Consider the following 13,697-nt stretch of genomic DNA (forward strand, 5'->3'; position numbering starts at 1 on the left):
GTTGATCAAGTCCCAGTGCTATTATCCAAGTCATCTTCTAAGACCAGTTAAAATTAATGCAACATTTATTAATGTACTGTATATTTTTATAGTAAAATTATTGATTTTTTTCTGCACCAATCTAAAACTTTTGTGGATAAATTGTTTTTGAAAAAAGTTGCAGCTCTGACCTTCAGAGGTTTTCTGACCTGAAAAGACTAATTATTCTCCAGAACCTCTCAGGTGTGTTTTTGGTACCGCCCGGCGTACTGAGCTGGTAACAGCTGGTACTCTGACTGACTCGGACTCTAAAACCTTAGAGTTTATAAACTTGGTCAAATAATAGTTATCAGTTTATTTAGGATTCTTTGGTTGGTTGTTCTCGTAGGTCTAAGTCGTCACTAAGAAAAAACCCTCAGAGGTTTTCCTCTTCTGTTCTCATCCAGTTCCTGATCCGGTCGTCTTTTCTTTACCTTTTCTTCTCCAAAACCAAACGGATCTTCCTCTGTGCTTCTCTGAAGCTGTGATTAAAGGTGATGATTGGAGGAAAAGCAGGATAGTTTCAGGTCTGCTTCCTGCGAGCAGATTTATCCTCATTAAGCGTTTGTCGCTTTAATAGACGTTTGCTTACATGAAAGGCAAACAGACTGAAAAGGTTTTTATCTCTGATGTTTGGTATTTTTAGAGGAAGACCGTCCCGTCAGTGAGCTGGAGGACGTTTGGAGGAGGTTCTGCTGTAATCTAATCTCTCTCAGTCTGAAAGCTGCTTTGTTTTCTGGCTGCAGCTCAGCGCCTCACAGACCCAAAGTCCAACAGAAACACGTCTGGTTCAGAACCAAAACATCCCTGAATGGGACGGATCAGCAGGTTTCTGATCCAGACTCATGTAGATCCTGGTTGGTTCTGGCAGAACCAGCGGGTTTGGACCCGTGCTTCATGTGCAGGACTCCTCAGGCTGCAGAGACCTTCACCTGCGCTCTGACCTCCTCCTCTTTCATTAAACCTGTTGACGTGTGGAACCATAAAGGCTGGGGGGGTTACCGGATCAGAACCACTAGATGCTGCTGCTGAGAGTGAAATGGTTGCAGTTTGATTTCGGACCTTCAGAAGGTAAGAATTAAAGGACAGAGACAAATCTGGACCTTTTTTCCTCTTAATCTGCTTAAAACTGAAAGGATGAGATCATAGAAAAATGTTCTAGATTCAAACCTGCAGTTTGCTGATCTGAGCTCTGCTGTTTCTGATCATTCCTCCTTTTCAAAGCAAAACGAGACGCTTAAATGGGAGGAAGTATTTGGTTTCCTTCTTTTTTAAAAACAGAAACCAGATCATGATTTTAATCGTTTCATAAACTTGGTTCATATTTCTATTTTTTTTTTTTTTTGCTGCAATGAAAAAATATGAATAATTTTGAAACAGGAAGTCTGGAGCAGAAATATTTTAATTGTTATATTTCAAAGTTTGTCTTTTTGGAGAAACACAAACTTATATAAAATCTATAAAAACATGTTTTCAATAAAGAAAATATTCAACATCTTTTGATTGTTTTCATTTTCTGACACATTTTGTAGATTTATTAATCTTGTTATAAAATCTTCCAGTTTCATATTTTACTGACATAAACAGCTTTTCTTTCCTCTCATGAAATGTTTCAGTTTTTATTTAATCTCCAAATGATGAAAAATGTTTCAGAGAAACGGTTTTATTTCTGGTTGCAGAGCACAGAGCGGCCAGTAGAGGGCGGCGATGCACCGCTTCAACAGCACCGAGCTGCAGTCCCTCCTGCTCTCCTTCCTGCAGCACTGCCTCAACAGAAGTAGCCTTCAGGCGCCTGAGAACTACACTTCCCATGAGGCCTTGCAGCAGGCGGCCCCGGCCGGGGGCCACACTCAGCCCCAGGAGCTGATGTACATCCTGCTGATGGTGGGCCTCTTCAGCTTCTTCACCTTCGGCATCATGCTCAGCTACATCCGCTCCAAGAAGCTGGAGAGCTCCCAGGATCCGTACCACCAGTACATCGCCCACGACTGGAGCGCGGTGGCCGCGCCCCCCAGGGCCGTAGCCGAGGCCCTGCAGAGGGGGGCCGAGGGGCCGGTGGTCATCTGCAACCCTGCGGCTCTGCAGCAGCTGCCAGAGTGAACAGACCTCCAGGACCTTTTGTGACGCAGATAAACAGGAAGTCATGGATTCCTGATTTAACTCTGATCAAGTTATAATAAAAAAATCTGGTTTTATTTTGTCCTTCTGGATCTGTTGGGGATCACTGGTTACATTCTTTAAAAAATAAAGTTAAACTCTGAGTGCTAATGACGCTCAGAGCTGAGCAGCAGGTTTCTGTAGCTAAAACCCAAACATAATCTGAATCATTTCAACTTTAAATGAATCGTTCCTCCGACTGAAGCGAAACTCTGGGAAAAACGTCCTAAAAATCCGTTCATCAGTTTTCAATCGATCAAACCAACAATTTTCCCTTTTCTAAATTCTATTCAGTTTATTTCTATGGCTCCAATTCACATCATGTCATCTCAGGTCACATTATAGATCCAGATCAACCAGATCATCCAGTCAGATTGATTCAAAGTTTTCTATCTAAGGAAAACCAGCTGATTGCATCGACTCATTGACTCTTCAGCAATCCCTCACACTAAGCATGCTTGTAGCGACAGTGGAGAGGAAAAACTCCCTTTGAACAGGAAGAAACCTCCAGCAGAACCAGGCTCAGTGTGAGCGGCCATCTGCTGAGGCCCACTGGGGTTCAAGGAGACAGAAGCAGACATAGAAAAAGAAGCATAGATACAAAAGGCAACTGTCAACCAGCTCCACAGGCGGCCCCGTCCAGGAAACACACAGCCAGGCAGACGAGCTCCGAGCCAGCTCCCATGTCAGAGGATGAAGAGAGCACATCCAGTTAGTCACAGTCAGAGAAACAGGACTACACTGGAAAACAGGCCAAGCTCCAACATCTAGAAACAACATCTCCTGTTTCTGTCTTCAGTGAAAAACCTGCAGACTTTATGAGTCCGATGCTGAAGCTGTCAATGGTCTCTGCTGCCCCCCTCTGGTTTGGGGGGGAACTGCTTGTTCCGTTAAATATCCTGATATCACCATGTTGGAGAATCTTTAAAAAATCCTGTATCAGGATTATTATCTGGATTAAGACTGGAGCTAATAACTAATTAATAATGGATAAGAACTGAATTGACTTTTTGTCAAATAAAAACCGATGAAACTAAAACTGGAGTTCCAGATGGAGCAGATTGACAGACCTGAAATATCATTTATCTTAAATGCTAAATCTTTGTAGATTTATTTTTATAATCTTGGTATAATTCCAGTGAGTTGTTCTCTCAGCTAAAGGCAAATGTTAGAGTCTCTATGCTCCAGTTAACCAGTAATAGATTACTAAATGGATTACCTTCAAACTAAAGGTTAGACTCTGGTTTAAACTAATTAAAACAGCAGCAGCATCTTGAAAATGTTCTGGAAGATGACGAGCTTCCAGCGACTCTGCATGAGATCAAAGTTCTGCTGATGATTCGCCGTCTTCCAGGTCAGAGTCATTCCAAAGGGTCGGCGCCGTTCGTCCGTTTCTATCTGCAGGTTCACTAAACCTGGAAATAAAGACTGGATTGATTTTAGTTTTGGTTTAAGATCAAAGAACATTTAGCAGCTTAATAAAACTCTGATTGCTTCGTATTCGTTAAAGGATAAAAACTGCATCACTAAGGTGAATAAATATTGACTCGCTGCGTAAAATGACCACTTCCTGATTAAAATGACATCACAGCGTCCCTCAGAGTTTAGCGTCGTCTGCTCAGTGGATTATTTTATGCTGAACATGTTTTCCCTCGGGATGCGTTTCCTTTTTTAAACGCCATCAGAGCGAACCTCCAGGTTTGGTTTTGACCTTCAGAGTCGGAGCAGACGCTGCATCCAGGTCAGCAGTCCAGCTGTTTTTCTCCGAGTCTTTGCTGCAGAGTCGGCTTTCTTCTTCTCCTCCTTCCTTCTCTGTCGCTCCGCCTCTCGGACCCTCAGCAGGTCGGCGCGGCGCCGCTCGGCGCCCCTCTGTGCGCGCTCCGTCTCCCTGGCCATGCTGAAGTGGACCATCTGCATGCCGAGCATGGGGACGATCAGGTTATAGTTGTCCACCATCTTGTTGAGCTTCTTTAGCTCCTCCTCCATCGACGCGCACAGCCGCTCCCACTGCTCCTGCTCTGCCGGGGTCATGGGGTCGGCGAGCCGGGCCCGGCCGTCCAGCAGCCGGCCGCGGAGCCGCGCGGCGCCCTCCCTGATGTCGCGCTGCGTCACCACCCATGGCGGCTGGTAGCCGTTGTCGATCAGGATGCGGTTGAGGTTGTGGGTCATGGGGTCGGCGTACGGGTTGTGCTGGAACTTGTTGAGCGGTTTCCCAGCTCCGCTGAGGTTCCGGAAGTCGCCGCGCGCCATCGACTCCTGGATCAGGTCCTCCACCAGCCGCTCCACCGCCTGCGTGATCTTGATCTTGCGGCTGCGCTGCCGGGTGTCCCGCTCCACCAACGCGCCCTCCGCCGCCGCCGCCCTCTCGTGCTCCCTCTGACGGTAGCTGAGGACCTGCTCGGCCGCCCTGTCCACACGGATCTGCCGGTACTGGCGCTCCCGCTGGCTGGGGGTCCCTGAGCCCACGCCCTCGTAGCTCAGGTAGTGTCTGTGCTGCGGGGCGGCTCGCCGCGCCGCGTCCTCCTCCTCCTCCTCCTGCGTTGCTCCTTCCTGCAGCCTGGTCTTACTCTGATGGGTCAGAACGGTCCGGTACGCCTCCTCGATCTGAGCAAACAGCGCGGCGTCGGCAGTGGCTTCCCCAGAGTCCGGGTGGTAGAGCTTGGCGAGGCGCAGGTAGGCGTCCCTCACCTGGGCGGGGCTGCTGTGGCCCTCGGCAGGCAGCTGCAGCAGCCGGTAGCTCTCCTGGAGGCTCCGGCTGATCCGGTTCCCCGAGCTCAGCCGCCTGAACGCCACGGAGCGCCGGAACGGGCGGAGCAGCGAGCGGCCATGATGGAAACCACTGCAGCCCCGCAGCAGGTGGAGACAGACGCTCATCCCTCAGGTGGAGCTCACCTGAAACAGAAAACTCTTCATCAGGAAGGGGAGGAAGAGGAGGAGCAGTCCAGCTTACCGCACCGTGATGTCACTGCTGGAAGGAGGGGTTACTATATTTGAGCAAAAATGGCCGCTCCCAGACTCAGCGATCGCCATGAAAATTATTTTTATTTTTTACTGATTGAAGCTAAATTCATTAAACCACCGCGAAGGTTTTAGTCTTAGGTCTAAATATTGATCCATGGATTATTCGTTGCTGATCGGAGTTTTCCTAAACGCCTCGGCTCTACTTTCTGTATTTCTACTTTTGTTAATAATATTTTCTCTGTTTTCCATTTTTAGTGAAAAGTTTCTCCATCCGGTCCCTGATTGGTCGGCGTGCGGCGCCGCCGTCTGACACCTCAGCTCTAACTGCTAGCAGCAGGTGGGGGAGGGGCAGGGAACGCTCTGACCGATTCATGTGAATCCCTGTTTTTGTCGCGAACACGAAAAAACGCGTCTCCCTTGAACGCATCATTTAACCATCCAGGCTGCAGCTAATTATTATTTACAGTCAATTAATCTGTTGAATAGTTTTTAGATTAATGTGTTAATAATCGACTTGTTTCAATAATCGATTAATCAGGATAAATTAATTCAGCGCTAAAAGCATCCGTCAGCAAAGAGTCGATTAGAGATTTGATCAAATCAGCTGATCTGGAAAATCAGAAACTTTCAGCTTTAATTTCAGTCGGACTCTTTTTTTTTTTCCTCTTCAGTTTCGCTCTAAATTGTTCAGAACTTAAGTTTTAAAACTATTTGTTCTTTGTAACATTAGTTTTAGTTTTTAATCCGTCACAGTGATGCATGGAGCCCATAGATCAACGATCCAGGAACCGTTTCTAACCCCTGATTCACTGAATCGTTTCTGTCAACATGATGCATCCAATAAAAAAATATCTCATCTTTTACAGTTTATCAGCAAAATGATCCAGAATTTTGGAGCCTAAAGGGAAGAAGAAGTGTTGGAGCTATTTATTCTTTATTTATCCATTAGCATTGTGTTAATTCCTAAACTTATATATTTTTTGTATTATTTACAGACTTAATTTATAGGTTAATTGTTGGATTTTGTGCATCTATTTTTTGCTGTTTTATCATTTTTTCTTTCTTTATTTTATGTAAAACAGGAAGAAATGTGGGCGGTCCACTTTCTATAAATATAGGAGCCTGGTAAGGACCAGCAGGCATTCGGGTTAGGCGCCTATGGGTTTTTACCAGAGCAAGAGAGGAGACAGAGCGAGGAAAGTTTGAACTCTGTAATGTTGCAAAATATAGGAAATAAATCAACTGAACATCTACAAGTTTGGACTTCAACTTCTTTTGCCTGCGTCAAGAAAACGTGAGCCCAGTGTCTATAGCGGCTTATTGGAACTTTACTGGATGTTTGGTTTGACAAACATTCGCCACTACAAGAACGTTTCAGCCGTTTTTAATTTTAAGTTTTTTCCTCTCAGTTATTCACTCAAATGATCTTAATTAAAGCTAATTTTAAATTCATTCTTAGTTTATTTACTATTTTTACTGCACTTATTGTTTTATAATTATGATTTAAAATCCTAGTATACAAGCACTGCATTATTTATTGGCTGCATCTAAAATATCAAAGATATTTTAAGTTTAAACATAGAAATAACCTTTAATTAAATGCAGTGTTTTTAGGATTTTAGGAGACTGTGAGGGAGGGGGGGAGTCTGACCCTCGGGGGTTTTCATGTGTGCACATTTTTAAGCCTGGTGTATCCCACTTAAAGGGGAACGCCGTTTTTTTCCATTGGCTCCTTGATTTTCCGTTATTCCATCATGTTCTACTCTCCCATATGAGTTTAGTGTCATTTGGAGCCGTTCTGAAGATATTCCGTTAGGTTATATCCAGTAACGTCTTCCTATGGGCAACAACTTGAAGGCTCAAACTAAACTAAGAGTCTCCAGAAGCCGCCAGTGACACCAGAGAAGTCGCTAGATTTGTCGTTAGTCGCTTTTATTGAAAAAGATTCACTGAAAAGCGGCTAAATATAGCGACAAAGTCGCCGAGCTGGCAACACAGCACGGGGGAACCGGGCAGCCAGGGCGGGATTTTTATAAAGGAGGGCGGGACGCGCTTTGAAAAAAATCTAACAATTTGTGTCTCTATGGCGACGGGTTACGGGCGGAATGAAAGTACAGCTGTGGAACGGTCTGATAAACTGACTGATCTTTTTGTTCTTGTCGTTTTCTCTCTCTATATCTATATATCTATATCAGACTGTGGCGGGCCTCGTTCATTAATGGGAAACACTGATATCATTGATCTAGGTCAGTTATCCCCAAAGTGGGTCCCTGAGGGCCGCTGTCCTGCAGGCTTTAGACGTTTCTCTGCTTCAGCTGATTCTGATGATCCCAGTTCAGCAAAAGCCTTTTAATCAACCATCAATGCAAACCTGCAGGACGGCGGCCCTCAGGGGCCCACTATGGCGATGCCTGTTCTAGGTCATCAAATCAATTCAATTTAGTCTGTCCAATCAGATGCCTGTAGTGTCTTTTAATGTCCAGCAGGGGTCAGTATTCTGTCAGAATCAATGCAGCATCAATACAGTTTGGTTCTATGGAGGACCAGCTCCACCATATTTAAATTTAAATACAAAAATAAATAAATGGTCAATAAATAAATATGCATACAATTAATTTCATGTAACTACAGTATAAATGTAGGTAGAAATTTAGACACGCCCCCTAAAAATTACAAAGAATAAAACAGACAAAAATATTAGAATATACACATAAATAAATACTTAAAAAATATGTAATAAATAAATTAAGTTGAAGATTATAACAGACAACAAATAAATAAGTTAATTATTACAAAGGTGAATAAATAATGAAGCTAATTAAAAGATATATATATATATATATTATGTCTCAGTGTATAATTTAATTTCTACCTTCCTTTTTTATTGCATTTTTTGGGGGGGGGGGGGGGGGGGGGGGGGGCAATTAATTATATGCTTATTTATTTATTGAGCATGTATTTATTTCTGTATTTATTTTTAAATATGGCAGGATTGGTCCTCCATAGAGTCCAGATGCCTCATTAATCATTATTTAGATCAACAGCAGATATTTCAGAAACTCACAGAACAAAATCTGTTTATTCACATTTTGAACATGTGTCACTTTTTTCTAATTGTGACAAATAAAAAACCTAATAAATAGAAAACACCAAAGTTTTAAAGCACAGATAGTTTTACCTTGTTATTTCAGAGCCTCTAAGCGGAATGAGCAGCTGCTAAAATAACAACATTTCCACACAAACATCGATGAAAGTGAAGAAAACCTTCGGGCAGAAGCTGCTCACCGTTCGGCTGCAAAGCTCCGCCAGAGGCCGGAAGGTTCCAGCCTGCTGCCGCCCAGCAGGAGGTCAGCTCACCGGGCAGCAGGAGGTCAGCTCACCGGGACGCAGTCCGGTTCTTATGTAGCTTCTTCTTCGTCTTCTTCCTGCGCCTCTCTGCTGCTGCGCCTCCTCACCGCCCCCTGGCGTCAGGACAGAGGACTGCAGCTTCACTGACAACTTCTTCTTCCGGATTTTGAGGAGGACATCAGTCCTCTGCTGCAAAATATGATCTCAATGATGCAATTATCCAAGATGGCGCCAAAATACTCTACAAAAGTTGTTTAAAAATAGATGTTTGAGCTCATTTTTGGAAACTATAAACCCTATTAAAAGCGTTTGGGTGGAGTAACTGGAGGTCCATCAGCCCCCACCCTTAGAGCTGCCCCATTCTTAGAGGGCCTCCACCCTTAGAGCTCCTCCACCCTTAGAGGGCCTCCACCCTTAGAGCTCCTCCACCCTTAGAGGGCCTCCACCCTTAGAGCTGCCCCATTCTTAGAGGGCCTCCACCCTTAGAGGGCCTCCACCCTTAGAGCTCCTCCACCCTTAGAGACACTTTCTGCTCTCATTGAACATAAACTATTAAATGATGAGATTTCATCATTCTGCTTCATTCTCTCTCTGTTCTCCTATTCTGCAGAATCTGTTAGTTCAATCTCTAACCTTCTGCTCTCTCTGCTTTTCCTCAGAGTAGCTTTGCCTCGTCTGTTCCTGTTTGGCTGTGACGTCATCCTGGAAAAAAACATCAGCTGTGCTGCTTCTATCAACACCCTTGTTAATAGATGTTGGAGATCGGCCTGTTTTCCAGTGTGGTCCTGTTTCTCTGACCGTGACTGAGTGGATGTGCTCTCTTCGTCCTCTGGCATGGGAGCTGCCTTGGAGCTCGTCTGCCTGGCTGTGTGTTTCCTGGACGGGGCCGCCTTTTACAGCTGCTTTTTGTATCTCTGCTTCTGTCTCCTTGAACCCCAGTCGGCCTCAGCAGATGGCCGCTCACACTGAGCCTGGTTCTGCTGGAGGTTTCTTCCTGTTAAAAGGGAGTTTTTCCTCTCCACTGTCGCTACAAGCATGCTTAGTGTGGGGGATTGTATTTGAGTCAATGAGTCAATGCAATCAGCGGGTTTTCCTTAGATAGAAAACTTTGTATCAATTTGACTGTATGATCTGGTTGAACTGTAAAGTGCCTTGAGATGACATGTGTTGTGAATTTGGCGCTATATAAATAAACTGAATTGAATTGAATTGATCATCTCAGGATAACAGGATAGTGTCTCAATAAAGAAAATTCTCATTCCACCATTATGTCTCTCCCTCATCACATTTATCTCATAGCGGGATTATAATCCGAACAACATCTGCAATAATTAATGATGTCATCATCAGAGTTAGCTTGTTTCCTGGTATTTTTTTATTAGTACTATGAAGCTCTGGCTGTTTAAACTTTCACCGATCCGACTCCAGACAGCAGTTCTTCATCTTTATGACATTAATAAAGCCACTTATTAGAAATAAGATATCAGTTTAATTTAAATGTAACAGACAATGTTACGCAGACATGGAGACGTTACAGTGAAGGAAAATGTTCCTCTTCTGTGCAAAAGAACAAAAACCAGAAAACAACTCATATTTCATAAAAATTTTTATTTTCTCTCAACATCTAGTCGTCCATCTGCAGGTCTGAGACCAGAAAACGTTCGTTCTTCTGAAGGATGGAGAAGAAAATATTCTTGCATTCGTCTCCAGCACCAAGGTGGATAAAAATCTCCCTCATCTGAGACTCAGCGGTCCGCAGAGATCTGATGTCGTTGTAGGTCTCTGGATGCAGAACGCCGTTCTGGAGAAGTTCATCCATAATGGGTCCCAAGTTCTTCACTGTTTGGATCAACTGGTCTCTATGTTTGTCCACAAAGTCTGGAGAGAATAAAAGAGAAATACCTTTAAAATACTTGCACTTAATGGTAATAATTATTATTATTATACTTCGATGACCTAAAAGTGTTAAAAGTGTTTATTCCTCATTAAGATTTCAAACATCTTTACTTTTCTGCCCAAATTAAATGTTTCAGATAATAAAAAAATAATGATATCAGCCAAAGAAACTTTAAGCAAAGAACAAAAGCAGTTTTCAAACTAATTATTCCTTCATCTCCAAACCAAAGGTCTGTTTGTTTCCACCTGGGAAGCAACAGCTGCCATCGGTTCTTTCCTCAGCGTCACTGTGGAGGAGCTTCATCCTCTCTGCTCGGAGGAATTGCTTATTTAGGCCAAAATGGAGTAATTAACGGCCTCAATTAAAGCTTTATAGTCTAGTTTCCATTAGATCAGGGTAAAATAAGGTGTTAATATGCAGCATCTGTCCTGATAGTGATCCGTGATGGCGTCCTTTCTCAGCCTAATGCCGCGTTCACACCGACGGCGGTTTGGGCGTCAAAAACGCGCAGACAGAGAAATCTGGACGCTGGATCAAGTTCGATGCTCCGCCTCTTTTTCAGCCCCCATTTTTCTGTCACACCGACAATATTTTAAATCATGTTTTTATAGAAAGATTAGTTTTAGGCTCTAGTGGCCTTTATTTTGAAAAGTAAACAGGAAGTGAGAGTAGAGAGATGGTGAAGAAGTTCACCAGGACTCTACCTGCGACCCATAAACAGGACGAAGCGTCTGTTTATGGGTCCCATGTTCATCCTCTGTGCCGCCGCCGCCGCCCCAAAGTTCATATTTACTGTAATTAAAGCTTTAAAAGACACTGCAGAATAAAACAGAGTAGAAATAAAGACGTATCCTGCAGCTCCTCCTGCTGCTCCTCCTGCTGCTCCTCCTGCTGCTCCTCCTGCTGCTCCTCAGCCCAAAGAGGAGGTTGGTTTTACTCGGCTTTTGTAACAGGTGGCAGCAGTGGGTGGGGCCCTCTCCTTTGCCTGAGCCTGTATAAAGGAAGGAGAGCAGGAAGAGGAGCAGGAAGGGGAGCGGGAAGAGGAGCAGGAAGGGGAGCAGGAAGGTGAAGCAGGAAGAGGAGCAGGAAGGGGAAGCAGGAAGAGGAGCAGGAAGGGGAGCAGGACGTTGAAGCAGGAAGGGGAGCAGGAAGAGGAGCAGGAAGGGGAGCAAGAAGGGGAGCAGGAAGGGGAGCAGGAAGGTGAAGCAGGAAGGGGAGCAGGAAGGTGAAGCAGGAAGGGGAGCAGGAAGGTGAAGCAGGAAGAGGAGCAGGAAGGGGAGCAGGAAAATGAGCAGGAAGGTGAAGCAAGAAGGGGAGCAGGAAGGGGGGCCGGAAGGGGAGCAGGAAGAGGAGCAGGAAGGGGAAGCAGGAAGAGGAGCAGGAAGGTGAAGCAGGAAGGGGAGCAGGAAGTTGAAGCAGGAAGGGGAGCAAGAAGAGGAGCAGGAAGGTGAAGCAGGAAGGGGAGCAGGAAGGTGAAGCAGGAAGGGGAGCAGGAAGAGGAGCAGGAAGGGGAGCAAAGGTGAAGCAGGAAGAGGAGCAGGAAGGGGAGCAGGAAAATGAGCAGGAAGGTGAAGCAAGAAGGGGAGCAGGAAGGGGGGCCGGAAGGGGAGCAGGACGAGGAGCAGGAAGGGGAAGCAGGAAGAGGAGCAGGAAGGGGAGCAGGACGTTGAAGCAGGAAGGGGAGCAGGAAGGGGAGCAGGAAAATGAGCAGGAAGGTGAAGCAAGAAGGGGAGCAGGAAGAGGAGCAGGAAGGTGAAGCTGGAAGGGGAGCAGGAAGGTGAAGCAGGAAGGTGAAGTAGGAAGGGGCAGCAGGAAGGGGAGCAGGAAAGTGAAGCAGGAAGGTGAAGCAGGAAGGGGCAGCAGGAAGGGGAGCAGGAAGGTGAAGCAGGAAGGGGAGCAGGAAAGTGAAGCAGGAAGGGGAGCAGAAAGTTGAAGCAGGAAGGGGAGCAGGAAGGGGCAGCAGGAAGGGGAGCAGGAAGGTGAAGCAGAAAGGGGCAGCAGGAAGGGGAGCAGGAAGGTGAAGCAAGAAGGTGAAGCAGGAAGGGGCAGCAGGAAGGGGAGCAGGAAGGTGAAGCAGGAAGGGGCAGCAGGAAGGTGAAGCAGGAAGGGGAGCAGGAAAGTGAAGCAGGAAGGGGAGCAGAAAGTTGAAGCAGGAAGGGGAGCAGGAAGAGGAGCAGGAAGGTGAAGCAGGAAGGTGAAGCAGGAAGGGGAGCAGGAAGGTGAAGCAGGAACGGGAGCAGGAAGTTGAAGCAGGAAGGTGAAGCAGGAAGGGGAAGCAAGAAGGGGAGCAGGAAGGGGGGCCGGAAGGGGAGCAGGAAGAGGAGCAGGAAGGGGAAGCAGGAAGAGGAGCAGGAAGGGGAGCAGGACGTTGAAGCAGGAAGGGGAGCAGGAAGGGGAGCAGGAAAATGAGCAGGAAGGTGAAGCAAGAAGGGGAGCAGGAAGAGGAGCAGGAAGGTGAAGCTGGAAGGGGAGCAGGAAGGTGAAGCAGGAAGGTGAAGCAGGAAGGGGCAGCAGGAAGGGGAGCAGGAAAGTGAAGCAGGAAGGTGAAGCAGGAAGGGGCAGCAGGAAGGGGAGCAGGAAGGTGAAGCAGGAAGGGGAGCAGGAAAGTGAAGCAGGAAGGGGAGCAGAAAGTTGAAGCAGGAAGGGGAGCAGGAAGGGGCAGCAGGAAGGGGAGCAGGAAGGTGAAGCAGAAAGGGGCAGCAGGAAGGGGAGCAGGAAGGTGAAGCAAGAAGGTGAAGCAGGAAGGGGCAGCAGGAAGGGGAGCAGGAAGGTGAAGCAGGAAGGGGCAGCAGGAAGGTGAAGCAGGAAGGGGAGCAGGAAAGTGAAGCAGGAAGGGGAGCAGAAAGTTGAAGCAGGAAGGGGAGCAGGAAGAGGAGCAGGAAGGTGAAGCAGGAAGGTGAAGCAGGAAGGGGAGCAGGAAGGTGAAGCAGGAACGGGAGCAGGAAGTTGAAGCAGGAAGGTGAAGCAGGAAGGGGAAGCAAGAAGGGGAGCAGGAAGGGGGGCCGGAAGGGGAGCAGGAAGAGGAGCAGGAAGGGGAAGCAGGAAGAGGAGCAGGAAGGTGAAGCAGGAAGGGGAGCAGGAAGGTGAAGCAGGAAGGGGAGCAGGAAGAGGAGCAGTAAGGGGAGCAGGAAGGTGAAGCAGGAACAGGAGCAGGAAGGGGAGCAGGAAAATGAGCAGGAAGGTGAAGCAAGAAGGGGAGCAGGAAGGGGGGCTGGAAGGGGAGCAGGAAGAGGAGCAGGAAGGGGAAGCAGGAAGAGGAGCAGGAAGGGGAGCAGGACGTTGAAGCAGGAAGGGGAGCAGGAAGGGGAGCAGGAAA

The 13,697-nt window shown here is 46.6% G+C and overlaps 2 protein-coding genes and 1 long non-coding RNA gene across 5 annotated transcripts; 1 reads left to right on the plus strand and 2 right to left on the minus strand.

Annotated features, from left to right (window-relative positions):
* The first annotated feature begins 26 nt into the window (after positions 1-26).
* LOC119798291 (potassium voltage-gated channel subfamily E member 1) lies at positions 27-2,298 on the plus strand. The gene is made up of 3 exons (XM_038307679.1): positions 27-545; positions 665-1,089; positions 1,698-2,298. The coding sequence occupies exon 3, from the start codon at positions 1,726-1,728 to the stop codon at positions 2,116-2,118; it is 393 nt and encodes a 130-aa protein (XP_038163607.1). The 5' UTR covers positions 27-545; positions 665-1,089; positions 1,698-1,725; the 3' UTR covers positions 2,119-2,298.
* dnajc28 (DnaJ (Hsp40) homolog, subfamily C, member 28) lies at positions 1,541-8,563 on the minus strand. 3 transcript variants are annotated; one of them, XM_038307676.1, is made up of 3 exons: positions 8,422-8,563; positions 3,887-5,067; positions 1,541-2,133 (listed from the first exon to the last, which is right to left on the minus strand). In XM_038307676.1, the coding sequence occupies exon 2, from the start codon at positions 5,047-5,049 to the stop codon at positions 3,889-3,891; it is 1,161 nt and encodes a 386-aa protein (XP_038163604.1). In that variant the 5' UTR covers positions 5,050-5,067; positions 8,422-8,563; the 3' UTR covers positions 1,541-2,133; positions 3,887-3,888. The 3 variants fall into 3 exon arrangements, with proteins under 3 accessions (XP_038163604.1, XP_038163602.1, XP_038163603.1); XM_038307674.1 differs by having other exon boundaries at positions 3,868-5,067; XM_038307675.1 differs by lacking the exon at positions 1,541-2,133 and having other exon boundaries at positions 2,970-5,067; positions 8,315-8,557.
* Positions 8,564-9,957: 1,394 nt separating this feature from the next.
* LOC119798271 lies at positions 9,958-11,157 on the minus strand. Its single transcript, XR_005282702.1, has 2 exons — positions 11,086-11,157; positions 9,958-10,362 (listed from the first exon to the last, which is right to left on the minus strand). It is a non-coding gene; the product is annotated as an uncharacterized LOC119798271 (long non-coding RNA).
* Between the last annotated feature and the right edge of the window lie 2,540 nt (positions 11,158-13,697).

The sequence above is a fragment of the Cyprinodon tularosa genome, unplaced genomic scaffold, assembly GCF_016077235.1.
Source record: "Cyprinodon tularosa strain WSP-4 unplaced genomic scaffold, ASM1607723v1 ctg618, whole genome shotgun sequence".
Taxonomy (NCBI): domain Eukaryota; kingdom Metazoa; phylum Chordata; class Actinopteri; order Cyprinodontiformes; family Cyprinodontidae; genus Cyprinodon; species Cyprinodon tularosa.